Source organism: Erythrolamprus reginae, chromosome 4 (assembly GCF_031021105.1).
Source record: "Erythrolamprus reginae isolate rEryReg1 chromosome 4, rEryReg1.hap1, whole genome shotgun sequence".
Lineage (NCBI taxonomy): Eukaryota > Metazoa > Chordata > Lepidosauria > Squamata > Dipsadidae > Erythrolamprus > Erythrolamprus reginae.
Window position 1 is genome coordinate 81,754,155 of NC_091953.1, and position 25,837 is coordinate 81,779,991.

The window sequence follows — 25,837 nt, forward strand, 5'->3', positions numbered from 1 at the left end:
CATTTCCCCACGTCTACTTCTACATCCTTTTAAGCATTTTTTTTGGCTGTAGAAATCATTGCTATAAGATTATAAGTAGTCCTTGATTTACATTTAGTGATCGTTCAAAGTTACAATGGCACTGAAAAAAGTGACTGACCATTTTTCACACTTATGATTGTTGCAGCATATGGTCACATGATTTACATGTGGATGTTGGACAACTGGTTCATATTTATGATGGCTACAGTGTCACAAGGTCGTATCATCTTTTACAACCATTTGATAAGCAAAGTCAATTGTTGAAGTCAGATTCACTTAACAACCATGTTATTAACTCAATAATTGCAATGATTCACTTAACAAATACGGCAAGAAAAACCATAACATGGGGCAAATTTCACTTAACAAATTTCACACTTAGCATAAATTTTGGGCTCAATTGTGATTGTAAGTCGAGGACTTAAAATGGATTTAAAATGGGTAAATAACTCAACAATCTGAAAAATGATACAAATAAATATGAATGAACTATGTATAATACAGTTTCAGGTTATGCATTTTATAAAAATATGAAATGCAACAACCATGCTAAGACAAACATTTATTCTGAAAGTTCCATTCTACTTACTGTTCAGAATTACATCATCAAAGCACTTTATGGCAGTGAAAATAGCTCTTATGCCTCTGACTTGTTCATTCTTTATATTCCATTAAAGCTGAAAATGTGCGATCCGCTTGAAAAATATGCTTTTTATTTACTTTAATGAAAAGTTGGAACAAAACATGCTGAGGATGGAAGCATTGCATTGGAAAGATATATCAAGATATATTCTTCAATCTTCCCTACCCACCCACTCTTTAATCCTCCATTTTGAAATAACTTAAATACTGTATAGTTTAAAATTTGAATGTAATTTAAAATGAAGTGCAGTCTCTTTACAGTACTTATAATAATTATACCTTAAAACATTCTAAAACTTCATAAATTATTTTCTTGGAAAAAAGGCTGCAAGTCGCTGTTTTTTAATAGGAAGAATGTGTATTTCTTGCGAATTCATTTTCTTTAACTTGACACTCCTGTTTTTGATAGGTTTTCTAAGAGCTTCTGCATTATCCCGGACTTCAGGCTGATTCTTCACATCATAACATTGCAGTCCGGAGTCCTGAGGCATGTCCCTTTTGAAGGAAAAGTTTTTAGTGGAAACCCCTGAGAGGCCTTTAATCTTACCACAGAAAATAGCTGGCACTGCATCTTTGACAGAAACTATCACTTTAGCTGTCTGTGAAGTACTCACAATTTCTATATTATTGCCAGCTGTGGGTTCACACGTTGCAATATTATTCTGATCCACCAGCCATTTGGACTGTTGTCTTAGCAGTTCAGACGAGCTGGAACTAATCACTCTGTTTTCGGCCTTGGCTGAGATCTCATGAGGGTTATCTGTCACTGAATGAGAAGTTGCATCCGTCATGGACCCAGAGCAATTCAAGTTTGTTGTCTCAATATTGTTCACCTTCCGAAAAGAAGTAACTGATAAGTCCAAAGCACTATCATTGGGTGCATTCTGGCAACTAACATAGTTTTCCTTAAGGAAAGGAGCTGTTTTCATAGAAAGATCAAGGACTTCATTTTCATTACTTATCTTAATGACAGTGTGCCGATTCAACTGAGAAATTCTTCTGGGGTGGATAAAATCACAGAGTTTAGTTTCTTCCTTCTCCAAAGGAGTCTGAGTACTTTTGCTTGAATGCAAAACAAAGGAAGCAGCTGGTTTGGAATAGTCTAAATTAACCTTAGATTCAACACCATGGGGAACTGGGATGGGAATGGGAATTGGGACAGGGACTGGGACTGGCAAAGGCACAATCACAGGATACGGTACCAATAAAGTGGCTGGGGGAACCAATGGAGACAAAGGGGAACTGAAGGACTGAGATGGGAGAGGGCATTCTGGAGATGGCTGATAAGGTAAAGAGCTCAAAGCTCCTTGAGTAGGAAAGAGGTCTTGTAACACAGCAGCAAATCCTGGTGTCTGAAATACAGGGGGCAGAACGGAATCTTGAGTTGGATTGGAAGGTTTTTGATCCAACAAGTGGGGTTGTGCAATAGGAGTAGCAGAACTTTGGAACAGATTGCTATGAATGGAACTGGGAGCACATGATGAATTCTGAGGTAATACTAATGGAGAATTTAAATGCTGAAATACATGCTGCTCTAAAAGAAGAGGCAATGGGACAGGGCCTTGGGTGGTCATAACATATGGAGTATTACTATTGGGAGCAATCTGAGGAGTGGTGCTTCCTGCTACTTGCAAATGTATTGGAAGAACCACAGGACTGTCTCCTAAACAAATTGGCTGAAGCACTGTGGCAGCTACTTTGAGAGCAACCCCACTTTGGGATTCTGCTGGTGGTGTTAATATTGATGGAGCAGGCACAGTTACAAGTGGTGAAAGTGCTTTCTTCATCAGATCTGACGAATTAATATTCCAAGCTTCGGCTGTTATCAGCTGGGCTACACCACTTTCTAATTTGTTGTTAGCAATAGCAGAGGGTGAGGTGGTAACATCCATGGGTAGGTTTTGTGTGTCCTTATATAGTTCCTCCATTATATAGGATTTCTGAAGCTTTGCAGAATTGTAGCTTACATAGCTGCCATTGACATCCACTTTATCTCCAGGCTCCCCACAGTATCCACATCAACACTATCTGGTCTGCAAAACAGAGACATGTTTTAAGCAATGCATAAATCCTTTGCTTAAAATAACATTTGCAACTTTTTAAAAGGGTACCTATCACCAAAATAGAAGTGTTTTATTAGCTTTGGGGGGCAGAGCTTTTAATCACACAATGTTCTAGGCATGTGTACAGTATATATGCTTACACAGAGAACATACATCTCTGGAGTGTTACATGAAGAGTCCTGGAGAACTTGAACTAAGCCGTAAACAAAGATATTTTAAAGACTGAAGCAGCTACACAAAATGCTAGAGTACGGAGCAAGAATTCAGCCTGTTATTTTATACTTTTAAACAAAGCTGCATATAATGGTATCATGTGACTTATGGAAGCAGCTGCACTATTTACACTCAACAACACCCTGAAATTAAGGTCCCCTAAAATAACTCGTGATAAAATTATTCATTCTGGTTTTGAAACTTTATTTACACTAAAAGAATCACATCCTGCTTGCCTGCTAATATCCTTAAACCTATTTTGGAATATGTTCAGATAGCATTAATTGATAGCATAGTAGACAAAACAAATGCTGATGGCTTCACTGCACAGCATCTCTTCCATTTAGAGCTATTCAACAAATACAAGTGTTTACTTATAAAATCTTCAAGACTTAATATCAAAGCAACTATTTACTCTGATGTAACTTAACTACATATCATGAATAAACATTTTTCTATTGTAAATCATGAACATTTTTCACCTCATAGCAATCTGCTCACACTTAAAATGCTATGCACAAATTATTTTAGTCATAAAATATATAATGGTAATATGGCTACTAGTATTATCTGATCTATTTTCTTAAAACATAATGTTACTTTCTTAATTTCAGTAAAGTATGTTTCTTAACTGTCTTAGCCAAACAAAAATATAACATAGTTTTTCTTTTTTTGCATTTTGTATCCATCTGCTGATTTGATAGTCATTAGGAACACATTTTGCCCAAAATTCAACATTATGTCAATATACTATTAATATGATTCAAGCTCTTAGCAAGCAAAAAAGTCAAATTCCACAATAAACTAACAAGAGGAGACAAACAAAAACAAAAACAAAGGGAAAACAAGTGAGCCAGAGCAATATTATCATTAAAAGAAATCTCACAGTGTGTGTTTCTGGAGAGAGAGAGAGAGAGAATGCAAAATGATGAAAAACACAACAAATATCCTTATTATAATTAGGATTAAATATAAGTTGATATTTTATTGGAAAATGTTTAGTGATATACCTTCTGCCCTTCCTTCTGTCTGTATAGTTAATTATGTACCACACATACAGACACATGTATATACAGCATATTCATCAAATTATATTCTTAATGAAAAGAGAAACATTGTGGCTACATAAACGTATCAATAGGTTTTATAAACAACTGTCTACCTAGCTTAATATAAATCTATCATGAACTGTCCAGGCCAGTTATTGAATTTTCATATATAAAGATGCAAAATAAGTGTGTCCTTTTGGATTGACATATTATTCTTTTAAGTGACAGTTACAGGTATGTTCACATTCTTGCTAAACACTGAGCAAGCAATGATGCCAGAACTGTTTATGATTATGTACCTATACCAGTGAAAATAAATATGGGAACAATGCTATACTTTATGTATGTCTATCATAGGATTTTTCTATGATGAATATAATATCACAGGAAACCTACCAAATATCATAACTATCTGCCACATTTTTTAAACCACAGATATGCTCTTAATATTTTATATGCTCACAGACACTTCAAATAACTCATTTATTTTCATTGCTATTCCTATAAGTATATTTTAATTTTAAAAATATGATTTTCTTACATTCCTCTACATGCATCCACCACAATTTAAGGGTCTTCTTTTGTGATCCTAGAAATATAATGTTCACATTTTCATACAGTACTGAAATTGATTGGACATTTCTGAAGAACTGCATCAACACAGCTTAGCAAACTGGAATTGACTAGCAACTGAAATATTTCAACAAATAATTTCATTGAATTCATGAAAAAAATGATAGGTCTTGAGATCTAACTGCTAGTTATGCTTTGCAACTATTCCAGTTTTATAAAATACAGTATATGGTTTATAGCTTAATACTGTTATTTTATACAATCATTTTGGAGAGGATATCTAATGAAAATACCAATAGTTGCTGTAGAATTAGGACAAAAGGAAAAAAGAAACTGCATAATTTAAGACTATTTTTTAATAGATGAAGCTGATGCATAAATATAACTCATTTGGAAAAAACAATTTGTCATTTTTGAGAAAATAATGGAATATCGCATAAAATCATATACTTATTGTTGTATATACTCCTGGTCAGTTGGAGGATGGTGAACAGTTAGATGACTCTGATACAGATAGTGTTTATGAATTAGTGCCAGGCCCTGGGTTACAGGTATCAGAACAGGTGGGAGGCCAGCCACAGGATGTTGCTATGAGTCCAGACTCCAGTGAGGAAGAGACAGACAATCACTGGTTAAACCCTCACTTCAGAAGAGTTCAAAAACGCAAGGAACAAGTGTTAGGGAAAAGATATTAAGGGGAGGAACGGGTTAATTACTGGAGTGATGTATTCGTCATGTCAGGGTGCCAGCAGGGAAGAAGAGCAGAGTTTTTCAATGTTGTAAATCCATCATGGACGTGTGTCATTTTGGCTCCAGAGTGAATTAGCTTATTCTTTGTTATATCACAGCTATTCCTGATGCTTTTGAACTACGCTGTATAGACATAAATCTTAAGATAAGGGAGGAGGCATGGAGGAATGTTTGTGTGCTCTAATTGCTAAAGATAAAAGAGAGAGGAATGTGACTGTCTGTAATACATTTTGAATACGGAGGAGAGGAGAATAAAGATGGAGTTTTTGTTTATGAAATCCTGCATTCAGTAAGCGTTATTCCCAATGTAACTGAAGTTCTACCAGAATCCAGAACACTTATTACCTTTGAAAAACACATTTTTTGTCTGCATCTTTCCTAACACTAAAAAAAAATAAACCTGATTAATTCATGTTTTTTTTTAAAATGCTTATAATTTATGTTGACCAACTACTACATACAATATAAAAATAAATATTATGTAATAACACCAGTCAATAACTCAGGAGTACATAATATGCATTATACATTAAGCACATTAAAATGATACAATAGAAAAATCATAACATATTCTACTGCCCCCTTCCCTTAGGGGGTGTTACTTGTATTTTCTAATTGTAACAGTGCTAAATTTTAAGGTTGCAGCAATGCATCAAAATGACCATTTCAGGGAACAATGTTCCTTAAGGTATTAACAGAAAGTAAAACTGCTAACCGAACTGCCAAAAACCAGGTCAGTTTTCTTTTTTACTATGAAGTTTGTTCCTTCAAGTTTCTCCATCAATAATTATGACTTGTTAAGAAAAAAAAGTTGGCCAAATCAAATACTTTTTCACTGTTTTCAAGGAACCCTAGAATGTTGTAAATAAGGCAATATTTTAAAAAGTAGATTATTAATATCAAATAAAAAGTGCATTTTTAAACAAGGTGTCTTTTAAATACACTGAGTTTCAAGTTAAACTGAAATATTTCTCTGTGTGCAAAATCATAGAAAATTAGCAGTATTTAAACTTTGAATTAAAGCATATACATTATTAATTATTTATTATTAATTTATAGAAACATAGAAGACTGATGGCAGAAAAAGACCTCATGATCCATCTAGTCTGCCCTTACACTATTTTTTGTATTTTATCTTAGGATGGATATATGTTTATCCCAGGCATGTTTAAATTCAGTTACTGTGGATTTACCAACCATGTCTGCTGGAAGTTTGTTCCAAGCATCAACTACTCTTTCAGTCAAATATTTTCTCATGTTGCTTTTGATCTTTCCCTCAATTAACTTCAGATTGTGTCCCCTTGTTCTTGTGTTCACTTTCCTATTAAAAACACTTCCCTCCTGAACCTTATTTAACCCTTTGACATATTTAAATGTTTCCATCATGTCTCCCCTTTTTCTTCTGTCCTCCAGACTATACAGATTGAGTTCATTAAGTCTTTCCTGATATATTTTTTATGCTTAAGACCTTCCACCATTCTTGTAGCCCGTCTTTGGACCCGTTCAATTTTGTCAATATCTTTTGCAGGTGAGGTCTCCAGAACTGAACACAGTATTCCAAATGTGGTCTCACCAGCGCTCTATATAGCGGGATCACAATCTCCCTCTTCCTGCTTGTTATACCTCTAGCTATGCAGCCAAGCATCCTATTTGCTTTTCCTACCGCCCAACCACACTGCTCACCCATTTTGAGACTGTCAGAAATCACTATCCCTAAATCCTTCTCTTCTGAAGTTTTTGCTAACACAGAACTGCCAATACAATACTCAGATTGAGGATTCCTTTTCCCCAAGTGCATTATTTTACATTTGGAAACATTAAACTGCAGTTTCCATTACTTTGACCATTTATCTAGTAAAGCTAAATCATTTACCATATTACAGACGCCTCCAGGAATATCAACCCTATTGCACACTTTAGAGTCATCGGCAAATAGGCAAACCTTCCCTATCAAACCTTCCCCTATGTCACTCACAATCATATTAAAAAGAATAGGACCCAGAACAGACCCTTGTGGCACACCGCTTGTAACCTGTCTCTGCTCAGAATACTCGCCATTAACAATAACTCTGATGTCTACGCTTCAGCCAGCTGCAAATCCACTGAACTATCCAGGGATTAAGTCCAATCTTCACTAATTTATCTTTCAGCTCTTTATGTGGAACCGTATCAAAGGCTTTGCTGAAGTCCAGATAGGCAATATCCACCACACCACCTTCATCCAACACCTTTGTAACATATTCAAATAAATCAATGAGATTAGTCTGACATGATTTGCCTTCAGTAAAGCCATGCTGATTTGGGTCTAATAAGTTGTTGTTTTTTAGGTGCTGATTCATCCTCTTTTTGAGTAGAGTCTCCATCATTTTAACTATAACTGATGTCAAGCTAACTGGCCTGTAGTTACCAGCCTCTTCTCTACTGCCCTTCTTGTGGATAGGCACAACACTGGCCATTCTCCAATCCTTAGGAACATCTCCTGTTAACAGAGATTGGTTAAACAAATCAGTCAGGGGGGTACCAATGACAAATCTGAGTTCTTTAAGAATTCTGGGGTGGATGCCATCTGGACCCATTGCCTTATTTATCTTTAATCGTTCAAGTTCTTCTAAGACATCAGCTTCTAAGATCACTGGAGCTGAATCCGTACAGCTGGAAGCAATGTTATTGTCAGCGAACCAGCTAGCATCTATAATATTATATTGTAAGGTGTCTTTTGAGAAAACTGAACAGAAATAGCTATTGAAATGGTCAGCGATCTCCTTATTCCCATCAATGCATGTATTATTCCCAGTACTAAGCTTCGTGATGCTGCAGTTTTTCTTCTTCCTATCACTAATATATCTGAAGAAGGTTTTATCCCCCTTCTTTACAGATTTGACAATTTCTTCCTCTTTTGAGGCTTTAGCAGTAGGAGAAACCTTGCTTTTTCAATACTGATGTAATGTAATTATTGGTTTTTATGCAACTTACCCTATTAATAATTAGTAGTACACATCATTAGCTCTCATGACACAAGTGCTGAGATGATGATGTGTAATGGAGCCCTGAGAATAAATGTATGACCATAATTAAGGGAAATGTTATGATATTGGGCTAAAATACCTGTGAATTCTGTTAGAATATCTATGAAAAAAAAGAAAACAAAACTAGTAACCTTTTTTTCTGAAGGGAGGTGAGAAAAGCCAGATTTGTGTTCATACTAATAGCAGCATGACAGAATTTGCTATTGCCAGCAAGTGTAGGCTGCCATACATTCTATCAAGATGTTCTATCCCTCTTTTCTTAGCAAGAGAAAAGAAATAGTAGTGATTTTCTATTGGCAAACTACAATTACTTTAGAACTCTGGATTTTTGAGAAGAGGGACATAAATTCAGCTCTTCAGGGGTTGGAGTCATCCTGCTGCAATTGAAAGTTAACAACTGCCCTGCAATTATTTAGGATGGTCCTGTCACAAGAATAGTAGGCTACAGAACTCACATTATTGTGATCTGAAGTTAATTACTTCTTTACTTTAACAAACAACTGAATACGGTAAAAGAAATAAAGCCAAACAGTTTTTTCAAGACTGACTTGAAGACCTGCGCCCATGTGCACACATACACACATGCTATTTTAAGCCAATAAGCTAAGTTCACAAAACTGTGATAAAAGCTATTGTCAGTGTATATAGGTACTGCCCTCTCTACGAAATCAGACGTTTCATTTTGGATTTCTTTTTTTAAAAAACATCTTTTTTAAAGGCATGGACAATCACATGAAATGAATCCTGTTCATCTATTCTTTTTCTTCTCTACTATTATTGTACTTTTATACAAGATAATTATTTGGCAAGACTTGCTATAACAGGTTTACTATTACTGTATAGCAGGCCTTGTGTATATAGTGCATAGCAGGTTATTTATTTATTTATTAATTAGATTTGTATGCCGCCCTTCTCCGAGGACTCCGAGGACTTATTACTGCATATCATGGAAAATGTCAAGATATGTAGCTTAATTTGACCTGTATAGCAACCTATTGAATTTATGCCACATTGAAACAAGAGAGAGAGAGAGACCTATTCTCATATAAAATACTTCCCATATCAAAAATTCATGCAGTATATTATGCAAGCAGTTAAACTGGATATGATATAAACAATGTCAGTGAAAATCTTAGGACACAAAATAATTATTTTATTCTATGATAAAGGAAACGTTTCTCAATATCCTACACTTTAGTCAACAATTCCAGCAGCTGAACTTATCTGACAGTATATACTGCTCAAAAAAAATAAAGGGAACACTCAAATAACACATCCTAGATCTGAATGAATGAAATATTCTCATTGAATACTTTGTTCTGTACAAAGTTCAATGTGCACAACAGCATGTGAAATTAATTGTCAATCAGTGTTGCTTCCTAAGTGGACAGTTTGATTTCACAGAGGTTTGATTTACTTGGAGTTATATTGTGTTGTTTTAAGTGTTCCCATTATTTTTTTTGAGCAGTGTACATTAGTTTTCTGATACTGAAGATGTTCAATATTTCTGAAATCTATATCTATATGTAAAATTCTAAGCATATGGTACAACTGTAAATTGTAAACCTGTTGCAGCGGATGGCCTATTTAAACATACTTAAACTCCAAATGAATCCCCACAATCTGTTTTCATCTGGCTTTTTAGTTTGACATTTAATTAAATATCTGTCTACTAAGCCTTGGGACAAAATTGTGAGGCATTATAATAAACATAGTTTATTATACCCAAGTTCAAATCTGCCATGATAGCTCATTAGGTGACTTTGGGCCAGACGCTGAAGAATTTGTTACATCTTATATCAATATCAAAATATCTGTTGTACAGTAGAGATCAAAGTTCCCTAACATTTTTTGGCTTTGCATCCCGGCGGGGTGCAGGGAGACAGGATGATTCTGGGCCCACTGTTTGCGTGAGGGAGGAGGCTCACTTCCAAGCTGTGTGAATCTCATGGGGATTCCCTCTTTCCTCCCACCAGACCATAAAACTGAAAAGGTTGGGGAACTCTGGTATAGTCTATAATAAAAAATAGTGGATGCCATTTATTTTTTGTTAGTTTCAACTTATTTCACAGCAAATTGGGATTGCATATTCAAGTTGCATCTTCAATGGACAGGAATGATATGATTAAAAATATCACTAAGATCACTAATACATGATGGATCCAGAAGGTTTTCAAAGGGCGCTTGGGGTTTTGCTGGATTCACTTGTATACAGTTCGGCAGAGTCTCTTGCTGCAGCCTAGAATACGGCTGCGATGGAGGCTCTAGACTGAATTGCGCCTTTGAGACCTCTCTGTGGCAACAGATCCTGGAGTTCCCCTTGGTTTACGAGGACCCCTGGGGAATGAAACGCCAGAAGAGAAGTCTAGAGAAGCGTTGGAGGAAAACTAGATCCCAATCTGACTGAACACTTGTAAAAACTCATATTAAGATTTACAAAGTGGTGATCAGGTCGACAAGACATGCCTACAATGTCGGCCTGTTTGCGTCTGCGGAATCCCGCCCAGCCGCCCTGTTTAGAGTGATTCACTCCCTCCTTAATCAGGGGGGAGTTGGGGAGCCCTTGCAGGGTAGTGCTGAGGCATTTAACACGTTTTTCACAGATAAAATCGCTCCAATCTGGACTGGTTTTGAATCCAATTGGATTGCAGAGTCGGCTGACAAAGAGTCAGTCGAGGTGACAGGGGCTCGTCTGGGTCCACCTGTTTGGAGTGAGTTTGACCTGGTGACACCTGATGAAGTGTCATTGTAGTTGTGAGTTCCGCCACCTGCTTGTTGGACCCGTGTCCCTCCTGGCTGGTCTCGGCCAGCAGGGTGGTGACACGGAGCTGGGTCCAGGAGATTACCAATGCTTCTTTAAGGGAGAGGTCCTTTCCGGCTCGGTACAAGGAGGCACTTGTGCACCCCCTCCTCAAGACACCTTCCCTGGACCCAGACATATTTAACAATTATCATTCTGTCTCCAACCTTCCCTTTATAGGGAAGGTTGTTGAGAAGGTGGTGTCGCTCCAGCTTCAGCAGTCCTTGGAAGAAGCCAATTATCTAGGCCCTCGGCAGTCAGGATTCAGACCTGGCTACAGCACGGAAACTACTTTGGTCGCACTGATGGATGATCTCTGGGGGGGGCGGGACAGGGGTTTATTCTCTGTCCTGGTGCTTCTTGACCTCTCAGCAGCTTTCGATACCATCGATCATGGTATCCTTCTGCGCCGACTGGAGGGGCTGGGGTGGGAGGTACCGTTTTATGGTGGTTCTCCTACCTCTTTGGTCGGTTGCAGTCAGTGTTAGTGGGGGGTCAGAGGTTGGCTCCTAGGTGCCTACCTTGTGGGGTTCCTCAGGGGTCAGTCCTCTCCCCCCTGCTGTTTAATATCTACATGAAACCACTGGGTGGGATCATCCAAGGGCATGATGTGACTTACCACCAGTATGCTGATGATACTCAGCTGTACATCTCCACCCCGTGTCCACTTAGTGAAGCAGTGAAAGTGATGAGCCGGTGTCTGGAGGCTGTCAGGGTCTGGATGGGTGCCAACAGGTTCAAGCTCAATCCAGACAAGATGGAGTGGCTGTGGGTACTGCCTCCCAAGGACACTTCCATCTGTCCGTCCATCACCCTGTGGGGGGAATTACTACCCCCCTCAAAGAGGGTTTGCAACTTGGGTGTCCTTCTCAATCAACAGCTGACTTTAGAACACCATCTTTCAGCTATGGCGAGGGGGGCGTTTGCCCAGGTTCGCCTGGTGCATCAGTTGTGGCCCTTATCTGGACAGGGAGTCTTTTCTCACTGTCACTCATTCCCTTATCACCTTGAGGTTTGACTACTGCAATGCTCTCTACATGGGGCTACCTTTGAAGAGTGTTGGGAAACTTCAAATCGTCCAAAATGCAGCCGTGTGAACAGTATTGGGCCTCCCGAGGCATGCCCATATCTCAATATGACTCCGCGGACTGCACTGGCTGCTGATTGGTTTCCGGACACAATTCAAAGTGTTGGTTATGACCTATAAAGCCCTACATGACATAGGACCAGATTATCTCTGAGACCGCCTTCTCTCTGATTATCTCTGAGACCGCATGAATCCCAGCGTCTGGTGAGGTCTTCTCAGGGTTCCATCAGCCAGACAATGCTGGCTGGTGGGGCTTCGGGGAAGAGCCTTTTCTATGGGGGGCCCGGCCCTCTGGAATCAGCTCCCCCCAGAGATTTGCACTGCCCCCACCCTCTTTGCTTTCCAAAAAAGTTTGAAAACTCATCTTTGCCGCCAGGCCTGGGGCCAGTAGATCTCCCCCCCCTGACCAATGAATGTGTTTAGAGTGACCTATTGAGTGAATGATAAATTGAATGTTTTTAAGTTTTTAGCATCTTTTAAAAAATCTTTTAATAGTAATTAATTGGATCAAATTGTTTTACTATGTATTCTACGTTTGTTGTGAGCCACCCCGAGTCCACGGAGAAGGGTGGTCATACAAATCCAATTAATAAATAAAATAATAAATAATAATGCACACATTATTTTCCGTAGTTGAATATTGATAAATATATTACAGTGATATGAATTTTCCACCCCTTGAAAAACAAGCCGCCAATATTTTTAAACTATTAATTCTATTTACAGATATTAACCTATATTAATGATAAAATAATTAATAGGTAGAACAATAATAAAAAAGCAAGTTTAAAATTTCAAAACCCTCTGTTATCAAATTATTATTGCAATTGACTCATAGAAACCTTACCACAAGCTTTTTGTCTTTCCCAAATCTTCCCAACAGTTAACTCTGATCTGTCCTGGATCAAATATCCATTTGCACGGAGGAGGAGGGGGTACCCATGAACTGGGGAACCAACCAGGCTCTGGATAGTAAGGCCACAATGGGTTCCGTGCCATCCAGGAGAAGGTTGAGGTTGCCCTGCTGGACCTGCAATCCTAAAGCCAATGCAATTCTAAACTGTATTATCAGAGGGATTCAATCAAGATCATGTGAGGTATTAATATTACCCTTTATAAAGCTTTAGTAATACTACACATAGAATACTGCATCCAATTATGAATTCTGATTCCATGTGCTTTAAGTGGTATAAAATATCACTACATGCTGAATTATTGAGTGTTTACTGTTATTATTAGTGTTTACTATTGAGTGAGATTATTGAGTTAGACATAATCAATACTTTTTGGCAGAGATATTTTCATAATTCAAAGATTTTAGATAAAAAGATGTTGGAATTCTAGAAAGAGTACAGAGAAAAACAACAAAGACTAGGGGACTGGAAGTTAAAATATATTAATAATAATTACAGAACTGGACATGGCTAATCTAGTAAAGAGAAGAACCAGTGGAGACATGACAGCACTATTCCAATATTTGAAGGGCTTTACAGAGAGGAAAGAGTCAACCTATTTTCCAAAGCACTTGAAGGCCAGACAAATAATAATGGATAGAAATGCTCCATTTTACCGGCAAAGTACGGATCAGAGAGGACGAATGTTGCAGAGTCTCTGTGTTTGTTAGTAAGAGTGAACAATTGCTGTGGTGATGAAACACTCATAGTTTTGGGACTTATTCATAAAAACTAGGGGGGTGAGTATTGCGTAACTTTGAACGTTCACTAAGGCAACATTCATAATTCAGGGAATACCTGCATATTGTTAACCCTTCCAATCACTATAAAGTCAAAGCCTATCAGAGTACATTAAAACCAGATGTTTATTTATTTATTTGATTGATTGATTGATTGATTTTGTCCAATACACAATGAGGGTTTTAGTGGGTATACACATAGTAAATAGTAGCAATAACATGCTATAAAAATCTATGTCACTTGGATGTGATCCTTGAAGACTGCATTACTTGGGTATTTTGAGAGTTGTTACCATTCAGATTCAGGCAATGGCTAAATAATATTAAATGAAATATACATTTGCATAAAATATTTTAATTCCTCTTCTCCCCCCCAAAAACCCACCCCAAAATAGAAAACAAAACCCCACAGAAATAACTCAACAAATTATGAATTCTGATACCATGTGCTTTAAGTGGTATAAAAGATCACTACATGCTGAATTATTGAGTGTTTACTATTATCATTAGTGTTTACTATTGAGTGAGATTATTGAGTTAGACATAATCAATACTTTTTGGCAGAGATATTTTCATAATTCAAAGATTTTAGATGCCATCCCCTCCTTCATAAGCGACAGAGAGATTTTATTACATAGTAATACAATTGTACCTGGGAGAAATTTTTCAATTGATACAATAGGACAGCTTAATGTTGGCAGCCCAATGTTGATCATTTAAACAGAATCCATTTACAGAACTTGATTTGAGGTTACTGGTGATCTCCTTTACAAATATTAATTCTTAGTGCAATGCAATCAAATGTTCCATTGTCAATTGCATGAAAATGGAATGTCTTTCCTCCAAACTCCCTCAAATTAAAGTCATTAATGTTTAACCCAGTGTTTCTCAATTATTTTTTGTTATGCCATCCCCCCCCCCCAGGAAGAAGTAAATATTTCCGAGTCTGCGGAGAGGGGCAGCCTACAAATCTAAATAATAAATAAAATAAATAATAAATAAATAAATAAATTTCGCCCCCCCCCAACTCTCCGCCAGGACGATTGTTTGCAATATTCATCATGTTTTCGCTGAAAAAACTCAAACGGCTTATCAGTGTGATTGAGGTGTAATGTGTTTAAGTGATGCCTTAATTTATTTGACTTCATGCTGTCCGCTGCCAACATTTTTAGATACAATAAACATATTGGTCTTTCCTTGTCTCCCCCCGTAGTCATGAGGAAGCCAAGCACTACATACGCTTTGTCATATTTCCTCATCTTAGCTTTCAGGAGACTTACATTTAGTATCTCCGTCTCTCTCCTCCTTTCTTTTCATCACTGTTAAATATATTTCCATGGTGTCTCTTAAGGTTTGTTATATGCACTTCATATCTCCTGCTCTGTGCTGTATGCTATCGTTCAGTGCAAAAACCGCCTACTCCCTGCGGCAAAAAAAGCACATTTCCCGGGGTCAGCTGGGAACCACTGATTTAAAAAAAAGAATCAGTCACTATCAGTTAAGTTATTATTTTGGAAATCCTGTTATTCACTATAAACTTCATTAGAGTTGGGTGACAAATAAATTCAAACAAATAATTAATAAAATATCACCAACTCCCATAGACTATGGGCATTTTTGGTATTAAAGAACTGAGATAAGCTGGAATTCTGTATTTTGATTACATTAATTACATTCCTTATATTAATTACATTGCTCAGAAACTCAAAGTTTTAATATTGTCAGCTGCTTCTTCTGAAAAGTACTTCTAGCTGATAAAAAGTTAGTGACATTGGGAATAGAATGTTTTCATTGTTCATCTCTTATCTCCTTGCATTAAGAAGATCATTTATACTTTATAATTATAATCTAACAGGGACTTCCCAAAATAGCATTTTATAATGTGTAACTGATTCAGAGCATCCCACTGCTAATAAACAGATATAAAAAACTAAGATTGGCTGATCCAGAGCTATGAAGTGAAAAACCTGAACAGTTATCCCCTTTCTAACAGTGTATATGGTGGCAGAATAACAATAGCCTTTTTTTTTGCACCGACTAGGCAGTTTTCTGCATAATGATCAAGTTAAAAATCAAGTTGCTCATCATTTAGGGAATGCCTCTTTTCTTTATTCCAATATTTCTTGAGCTTAGCCTTGATTCAGAGAGAAACCTGAAGTCATTTTCCAAAACTGTATGGCTATCATTGAAACCAAACATTATCTGTCCAGTTCCAAGGATATTCTTTATTGTGGTAATTCTTATCTAGTCTTGGGTATTTGTTGCATGCTTAAAAGTGGAAGCACTTTGATTTCACTCAAGACAAAACCAAACTCCTGGTCATCCTCATCTAATATAATTTATTCTTGAGCTGCCCTATTCTTTATTGGCACTGTAAGAATTTTAACATAATTGTTTGCTTCCCTTTTACTAGAACGTACTATTGTATGTAAGCTGCAACTATTTGCAAGATTCACCTGTAAGTGAAATCCTATGCATTTCTCTTTCTCTGGAAGAGACAATGATTCTTCAATTAACATTTTTTTGCAATGGAAATACCCAATTTTTTGACACATTTTCATTTTTATGAATTGTTGAAGGCCACAACTTCATCTTCTGACTCTCTTATATTTACATTTTAAAATTTGGTTTAAAGGGACCAATTCAGTCATTGACTGTAGATCTCTAGTACAGATATTAAAGACTAAGTTTGCTGTTTCCTCCAGATTATCACAAGTCTGATATTTTAAAAATATTTTTATTATGTAAACACTTTCCAGGCTTATTGGATCCTTTAAATCTTCCTGTACTCATGTCCAATATTCCATTTCATAGACAAAGAACTCTTATCTCCACACCTGAATATATAATATGGAAAACCAAACCAAATATACTTTTGTGAACACTATGTGCTAAAAATGGAAATATATGAGTCCAATCATGGTCTCTTTTTGAAAGATTTTAAAATAAGTCTATCTAGTGATAAGAATTGTTCTTATTTTAAAATGTTTCAAAAAGAAAATACAGTATAATACAGCAGGAAAAAGTAGTAGTTTAGTGTAAGATATTCCTAAAATATTTTTTCTTAAAACCAATATTTTTTTTTAAAAAAGCAAATGTATGCCATTAGAAATAAAAGAACATAATAAAGCTTAAAAAATGACTTTAACCAAAATGTGATAAATGCAATATTTATTTTTCTGCAATATTTATTACGCAGAGTAATATATTATTAAAATATTTTCTTGTGTTTACATATGCTTCAATAATAAAAATAAAGCACATTAAATCCATGAATATAAATAAAGAACATATACAATTATTTTGTCTAAAACAAACAAATGAATCAGAGGTGACATTAAAGTATTTTTTATTCTGAAAAACTATGAATTCAAATTCAAAGGAAATGTTACTATTGGTAAAATGTTAGATGTTAAAAATACATTTCTGTGGTATTCTACCATCTTTTCAAATTATTATTTTACAAAATTTAGCAGAAGGAGATCTATGGAGCCATAAATCTACACTTGACCCTTGTCTCCCTGACTTCATTGTTTACAAACCATGTCACTCCCTGTCCAAAACCCACTCCTGGGACCTCAGCAATTGAAACACAAAGCAGCAGCTGTTTAGCAACATTTCTAACCCTAAACAGCAAATGCAATCAGATTTAATTTCACTAAATATCCAGGTCTATTTCAGTGCAAAGAGAGAAACAATAGCCATTATTTTATTAGACAAATTCATTGAGGGAGTGGGGGCAAACAAAAATAGATCGAAATTCACTGGTTCAACTTTTTTTATCATAAAAGTATAACCATAGAAACATATCATGTATGTACCATAAAACAGTTTATTACAGATACATTGTTTCAGTAAAAGCTATGTAATTGTCATATTTTAAAGTTACCTCTTAGATTTCTTTTCTTTCCAAGAGCCATTCTTGGAAAACATTAGGTAGATACTTGAGATCAAATTTGGGACCATTACATCAAAAGTCAGATGCTGTGGAAGACAAACTAGGTTTATCCCTTTTCCTTCTCCCAAATAATTTGGCAAAATACAACTTCACAAAGCAATGTCTGCCAAAGGCAGAATTTTCAGAGAACAGGCAGTTGGAGCTTTCCAAAGCATCCCTCTGAAAATTAAGCTTGCCCTCCCCTTCAGGGCACCCAGACCCATCATATGCAAAATGGATGCTTCACAATAATTTTAGCCTCCTCCTCCTCCCGGACCAATCGGATGAAGATGAGTCTGAATTACAGCGGGCAAGGCCTCCCTCCACCGAGATTTTATCCAACCCCACACAAATGCACAACCGTTTTGCCTTCTCATCACCACCCGGGTCTCTAGTGAGCATCCTCTGAGGAAGAGACGGGCATCTCTTGGCCGGAGCTTCTGCAACCTGTCACCGCTCCGCCCTGCAGGGTCTGCCCGGTTCAGCACCAGGCAAAACCAGCAGGCAAAAGCAGCGCCTGCTCTGCCTGACTTAACCTTCAGCCCTCCTCCCTTCCCGGCGCACAGCGTCGGCCGGGGGGGGGGCGTTGGGAAGGGAAGGAAAACAAGGGCAGAGGCGGCGGGGGCGACCTACCTCCCAGGTCTCTTTTTCTAGCTCCGGAGTTTGTCCCACATTGGTTTCCGACCTCAAAGCTCCTTACCTCCGCTTCTCCGCCTGGGGTTCGAGCTGTTTCCGTGGACCGTGCAGCCTTGCTAGCAGAGCAGCTGCCTTTTCTCCCCTCTTGCAGCTGGAGCAGATGACGGACCCCCTCCCTTCCGTCCGTGTCCTCGCAGCCTACGTAGCTGTCAGGCGCGGCCAGCGGTTCCTGGGTGGTAAGGAGGAACCAATGCAAGTCCGACTCCGCTCCCGGGCGTCCTTCCCTCTCTGGCTTTGCCCAGCCCTGCCGCCTTCCTCTCCTCCTCCTCCTCTTGCTCTTGTCGCCGCCGCCGCGGTCTGACGTCTGAGCAGCCCTGATTTCCGTCAGTCTTTCTCTCACTCCTCAGGGGCGGGAAGAGAGGCGGGGCAGGGCAGTAAGAAGCTCAGCGCCTGCGCCCGCCTCCGAATTGGCGGCGAGTGGCTAGGGCGCATGCGGGAGAGGCGAAGGCTCGAGCGGGAGCTGGCACGCGCCAGAGGCCTTTGCGCGGGGTGCGCAGGCGGTAGGCGGCTGGGTGTCGTGTCAGGCAAATAGATCTCCGAGAGGCAGTTGGACGGCGAAAAGTAGCGTTGATCCGCGGAGGAAGACGGGATTGTGTGTTTTTGCTATTGTTCTGAGAAGGGGCTGAGAGGACGGAGAAAAAAAGAAGCCGGAAAAAAAGAAGAGGGGAGGGGCGACTGTGGGGCAGAATAAAGAGAAATGGCTATAAAGTTGGAGATGGTCACCGTAGGGAACCCGTAGGTATATGTGAGCTAATACTATGTATTATCCATAGTAATTTCAGCGTACAGTACATGTACAAGTGCACCACTCAGAAGCTTCCCTGAAGGATTAAGGCAGGTCATGTTAAAGTGGATGGTGGTGGTGTTTCCACAATGTCCTTGCCATGCAGTCATGCACTACAAAAGGCGTTCTTGTCTTACAGAATAAAGTGGTACCTCTAATTACGAACTTAATTCATTCCGTTACCAGTGTTCTTAAGTAGAAAAGTTTGTAAGAAGAAGCAATTTTTGCCATAGCAATCAATGTAAAAGCAAATAATGTGTGTGATTGGGGAAACTACAGGAAGGGCCCTGTTTCCTCCAGGAGATTCCTACAGAGGCCACATGGAGGCTTCTCTCCGCCTTTTCCTGTGTGTTTCCTCTAAGGAGATTCCTAGAGAGGCCCCACGGAGACTTCTTACCTTTTTCAGTTGCAGTTTTGGAGGCTCGGGTTTGTGAGTGGAAAATGGTTCTTGAGAAGAGGCAAAAAAATCTTGAACAGCTTGTTCTTATCGCATATGTATGTATGTATATGTATATCGAATCCCAGTAAGGAAGGGTGTGGCTAGCTGATGAGGCCAGAACAAGGCCGAAATGGTACCATCCTAGTCTCCCTTAATTTTAAAATTTCAGCTAAAAACATTTGATATATATATATGTATGTGTTTGTTTGTTTGTGTTTGTGTGTTTGTGTGTGTATATGTATTTGCGTTGGCATCCTTAAGTCTCGAAAGACCATGCTATATATGAACTTTTGAGGTTTTGTTTGTTTCTCTCTCTCCCTTTCTGATGCAACTAGATATGTTTGTTAAGATTTGTGCCTTCCCTAATTTAACTGAGATTTATGGTGGGAATTGCCAAGGGTTAAAAAACAAAACCCAGAGTTCTCCTTTTATGTTTTCTTTCTCTTGTCTTTGTGCATGTGTGTCTAAGTCTTTGGGTGCCCTCAAGGTAATTGCAACTGTTAAATGTCTCTAATACAAAAGACAATAAATATAAATTGTTAGAAAAAGCTTCACCCTGAATTTGCCTGGCCAGCCAAACAGGGTGAAGAGAACCATTTTTCCTTCCCACTCTATATCTTTAAAAACAGCCCAAGGTTATGAGGAAACGTTTGAAGTTCATTTATAGGAAACATTTCATTCTTGCATTTACTGTATGTGTTTAATTGAACTATTCATCCTTTTCCTGAAGAATGAATCCTTTTTTTCTCATCTGTGATGTTTTGTGATGTTTTGTTGTAACTGGTTTATCTGTCTAATAGCTTTGGTATTGATGTTTTCCTCCCACAAACTCTGCCTACAAGCTATCTAACCATCTCCACTCCACCTCCCCATCTCTTATTCTCCAACAATGCCTCTCCTGGGAGGATCATCCACAAAGTGGGGAGGGGGGCCTGGTTCTCATATTTTTTAGCCCTGCACAGACAATTCTGCAACTTGTGTAAGCAGATTACAATGACCCAGATGCTGCCTCAGAGGAGACCTTCCATCCATTTCAGCCAGGAATCATATTTGGATGTAGCCATCTACTAGAACCAGAATGGAACAGGCCTGGCTGACCAGCCTGACTGACCACCAAACCAATCCTAATGCCACCCTACAGATATGAAAGAACAGACCCTGAGATGGACTAAAAGACTCTTTTCAATCCCTAGAAGATGGCGAGAAAGATTATGAGGGGAGGGTGGCAATTCATTGTAAGGTTTTCTTTCTTTGCTTCATTCACACCATAACTGATCAGTTGAATGGATTCACAATAAGTTCTGAACACCTTGGACTTCTGTCTGGTGGGAGGGAAATTTGTCCAGCATGTTTGTATTGCCTGTCTTGTAGAAGTAGCTGCACACAGAGATAGAAACCCCATTCAGAATCAGTCTGAGGCTATCCCCTTCACCTGTCTCCACACAAAGCTTCTTCTAGAATGGTTCTTACTCTGGTATTAATCATATCTTCCTGTCAATTCCATGGGGGAGGGGCTTGCCTCAGGCAATTCCCTCACAGAAGAAGTAGCAAAAAAAAAAAGATATCCAAATCCCAAGCCCTGATTGTGATTCACAAATGATGCTGTACAGTTGAATATATTGCACTGGCTGGTCTCAATAGTAGGAGTCCCAGGGCTTATTGTGTGTAATTTCAAAAATATTAATAGCCTGGATTGCACACTGGCTAACCTCCATTTGGCTTCACAAAACTTTGGATACACTAAACTAAGAGCTAAAGCAGGTTGAGGAACCAACTCTGCAGTTATTTAAAGCAAAACCATGGTCCTGAAGAATTTTGGGGATTGTGTTTGCTTCAAACCTGACTGGAAGCTCAAAGAAAGTGACATCAAACATTTGAAAATAATTGGCATAGAAAATTGGATACTGTAAATTTTCTTCCAGAACTTTTCCCCTGACTGCTAAACCTTCATGGTTGAAAGCGCTCCTTATTGGACTTACTGAATGCAGATTTTTCTGCTGCTTCTATCAAGGCCTTCCCCTTTGCATCAGAAAAAAATTAAAAGTACCCATGAAGTCTCCCTAATCAGATAAATTTTTAATCTTTTGCCAGAATAATGTGTATTTTGGCAAAAAGGAGATTGTAGAAAATTAGCACCCACCCCATTCCTATAAGAATGAAATATTTTGAGAAATATGAAAAGCATATTTCTCAAAATATTTCATTCTGTAGGTTAAATGTACCAAATAGGTAAACACATTTTAAGCACAATAACCTATTATAAATTTTGGTTATAAGCAGTAATTCAGCAACAGAAATTGGATATAATCTATTTTTATATCTCACAGACAATTCACAATATTGGTTTCAAGAATCTCGAGAATAAAAAGTAAAGATTTCTGAAAGTAGTTTCAATATAATACGCTCCTATAAAGATTTACTTGTGGGCCACTCTTACAGAAACTTTATAGAATAGTATAAATTTTAACACTATTCTTTTTGTTGACCATATTGATGTGGCTGGTAGATGTTCTGGAAGTCAAACATTTCTCATTTCTATTTTAAACTACATGCCATCCTTCATTGATAAAAGTAGTAATATTTTTTTCCCTTAAATCCACATTGTTTAACAGTTGTTCCTGTTAATTATGTCTATTAGATAATCCTACAGAGAAAGCTTTTTCTTTTATCCAAACACCCTTTATTCATTGTTCAGTTTTATAGATCTCTTCCAAACCTTTCAGATAAACGGGGCAGTTTTGTGATATACATTAATAATCAATATGCATTTTATAACTTTAAAAAAATATTTTTAGAACTATCAACTGAAAAGAGCAGCAACAAAAACTATAAAATTCATTATAGATCAAGTTAGAAAATCAAGTCGTAACAAAAGACTGAAAAGAAAGACAAGTGGCTTCATTACTGGATTCAAAATAAAGTAAATTCAATGGTAATGTTGCAGTTTTGTCTAAGGTATAGTACTATGCATTTTTTAAAGAGTACTATGCTGTTTTTCCCAAAATAATACATCCCCTGATAGTAACCCCAATCGGACGTTTGAGTGCATGGCAATAAGGCCAAGGGCTTATTTCAAAATATATATATAAGAGCGGATCTTATTTTTGAGAAAACATGGGTATAAGTATAACGTGACTTCAATGCACATAGAAAAAATATATTTTAAATCTGTACTGCTTTGTATTTAATCCTGTTTTTTCTTGGCAGATGTTCTAATATGATTATATATGTTACTTTTCAGAAAATGTCTGAACGTATAGTTCCATGTGCAAATCATATCTATAAATTAATGAGTCTCATTTAACAGTCCTGATATGTTTTCGTTTATCAGTTTATTATTTTTCCAGCCGTGTATGTAAAAATCCTCCTAAACTGATGTTTGAAATCTCAGAATATGCTGGCACAGTGTATGACAGCTTCCATAATCATTACCAGTTTCAGAAGAATTATACTTATTGCTCTTAGCAGCTAATGTCATGGCGATGGCACATGACATTATATTATGAAGCAAGTAAAGAATGATCCAAATAGCATACATAAGGCTACATGATGTATGTAAAAATGATCCCAGTAGTACATGGTATTTTGTTATAAACAAAATTATATACAGCTGAAATGTCATGTCTGTTCCTGAGAAATTGAGGTTAGAAGATGGGCAACCTTTTGTCTGATGCCCTGATCATCCCTAGGCACATTGCATTTTCATTAATCTGCACTGCACTGCTGAACATAGCACAAGAAAAAAAAAGCAAGATGCTCAGAATTATCCTTTTGTTTATGACATTTTATTTTTAAAAATTATATTAAAGGAACATTATTATTATAATCCATACAATTTATCTGCAAATTGTATTAAATTCTGGATGAGTTCTTTGGAAAATTGAATTTCAGTCGTTATAAACTATAAATATCATTTATTACAATCAAATAGGTCAGCAAAAAAAGATAAAACAGTCTTCATTTAAAGACCCATATATTCCATGTATATACTATGCACTTAATGGATCTATTATGTTATATACAAAGATACAGCAGAAAAACAAAGCCTGCAAACTACAAGAGTGACATTTAGAAAATGTCACATAATGGGCCATGGTGGTAGTAACAAGATATAGTTTTTTCAGATGAATTTTTAAAAAAAAGATAATATAGCCTATAGAGATAAAAATACCATCATAGTAACATTTCTAGTACAAAATTCTATGCATTTGGGGCACAGATAATTGTTCTAAGGGATTATGAAATCCTTTAGGGGATTAGAATTTAATAATTCTATGTAAATGTGAACATTTGTTTTCTTAATTATTGGTGAAAATCCCAGTAAGCAGTTTCAGAAGGTGGTTAAATCGAACAATGTTTTGTAAATCTGTATGAGTGCAGCCTAATACAGAAAAATACTATTAATATGGCTACTAAAGGAATTAATAAATAGGACAACAGAAGTCTGACCAGCTGCTACTGAGCATATTGCGGCAACTAGCTGGATTTTAAGGTAGCTTCACTTAATCCATCAAGAAGTAAAAGCAAACTTTTTGAACAAAGTAGGGTTACAAATATGATGAAAAAAGGGAAGATAGATAACTTGAGGCCAAAAAAGAGAACAGCTGCCAGGATTCCCATTGTTACCTGTTCTTGTTCTCTTTTTTGTTTCTTTTATGAAGAAACTATTGGAAGAAATGTCCATCTGGATACAATTCCAAGTGGGGAGAAAGACACTGGAAACGTGGAAAGATGGTTTAATGGTAGACAGGTCCACATGATTTTGAGGTCCTGGGCAAAAAGGCACGTAGGAGAGAAAGGGGAGGGAGGGAGAGTTTGTGTGGAGAAAACACATCAGTACTGCAATTATTAAACAGAAAAAATCAGTTTCAACAAAATAGGGACATCACAGATGGTGGGGACTGGATTCTCTGCTTAAGAAAAAGGATGGACAGATATTTCCATCTCAGCAGAGAATTGGTACCCATTAAACATCACAAAAGAACAATATTTTTTTAAAAACTTTGCATTTACATACAATATATGCAAGAATGGCTTTTTTTCTTGTAAATTAAACTTGGGATTTTCTTAAAAGTATAGGAAGGAAATAAAATTGAACTCACTGTTCCAGTGTTCCCTCTAATTTTTTTTGGGGGGGGGGGCGGAAAAGTATAGTGTCTGAGCGGCAGTCCCTTCGGGACTGGGCGGCACAGAAATAATAAATAAATAAACAAACAAACAAATAAATAAAAAACCCACCCTGTTTTGCCTCAGAGAATTTCAAAATAAAATACTGTATTGTGTGTCTATAACAGTGAGCTCATAATAGGGCAACTCTATCAATATCAAAATGCCACTTAAATAGTTGAGCTAGTTTCAAACTAGATTTTGATTTTCTTTCTCTCTTCCTTACTCCCATTCTTTTTCTTTCTCTTTTGCTTCCTCTCTTTTTTCTATCTGTTTCTCTTCCTTTCTTCCTCTCTCCTTCCCTCTCACTCTTTCCCTCTCGGCTTCTGGGCAGGTTTGGAAAACTCTGAGTTGATGATTTTTAAGTGAGCGATTGCTCGCTGCTCAGCTTAGAGGGAACTATGCAGTGTTCTTCACCCTGTCTACTTGACCAGACTAAACTGGGTAAAGGCTTTTTTCCCCCATTGCATTAAAAAAAAATTGGTAGCAATTTAAAATTTTTGTCTTTTGAATTGGAAACATTTTACAGTTACAATTACCTCATGATCATAAAAAGCCTGACATATATATGCAACTATAAAACTATAAATTATCTTGTCATTTTGTATTAACTGGTTTTAAGACCTTATATGTAAGTCATTTAAAATATTTAGCAGCTTATCTGAAAGTACTTACGCAGGTAAAGGTCAGCTCAGGTTAACAGTTCAGGTTCTTCAATGCTAATTCTACTATGCAATATACCAGTAATGGCGAACCCTTTTTTGCTCGGGTGTCAAAAGAGTGCGAGTGCACATGATAATGTATACATGTGTGGGCACACCCATAATGCAATTCTTTCCCCCACACATGCACATACAACCCCCCCATGCTGTACCCCCCAGTGCATGCACACAGGCCT

The 25,837-nt window shown here is 37.5% G+C and overlaps 2 protein-coding genes across 5 annotated transcripts in view; both read right to left on the minus strand.

The window, feature by feature from the left end:
- Positions 1-25,837, minus strand: part of CDKL5 (cyclin dependent kinase like 5) — a 277,196-nt gene that overhangs the window by 201,990 nt on the left and 49,369 nt on the right. The window lies entirely within an intron of this gene.
- RAI2 (retinoic acid induced 2) lies at positions 718-18,908 on the minus strand. Of its 4 annotated transcripts, XM_070750767.1 has the most exons (4): positions 18,555-18,908; positions 17,807-17,901; positions 4,530-4,577; positions 718-2,696 (listed from the first exon to the last, which is right to left on the minus strand). In XM_070750767.1, exon 4 carries the CDS (start codon positions 2,589-2,591, stop codon positions 969-971), a length of 1,623 nt encoding a protein of 540 aa, XP_070606868.1. In that variant the 5' UTR covers positions 2,592-2,696; positions 4,530-4,577; positions 17,807-17,901; positions 18,555-18,908; the 3' UTR covers positions 718-968. The 4 variants fall into 4 exon arrangements, with proteins under 4 accessions (XP_070606868.1, XP_070606867.1, XP_070606869.1 ...); XM_070750766.1 differs by lacking the exon at positions 4,530-4,577; XM_070750768.1 differs by lacking the exons at positions 4,530-4,577; positions 17,807-17,901.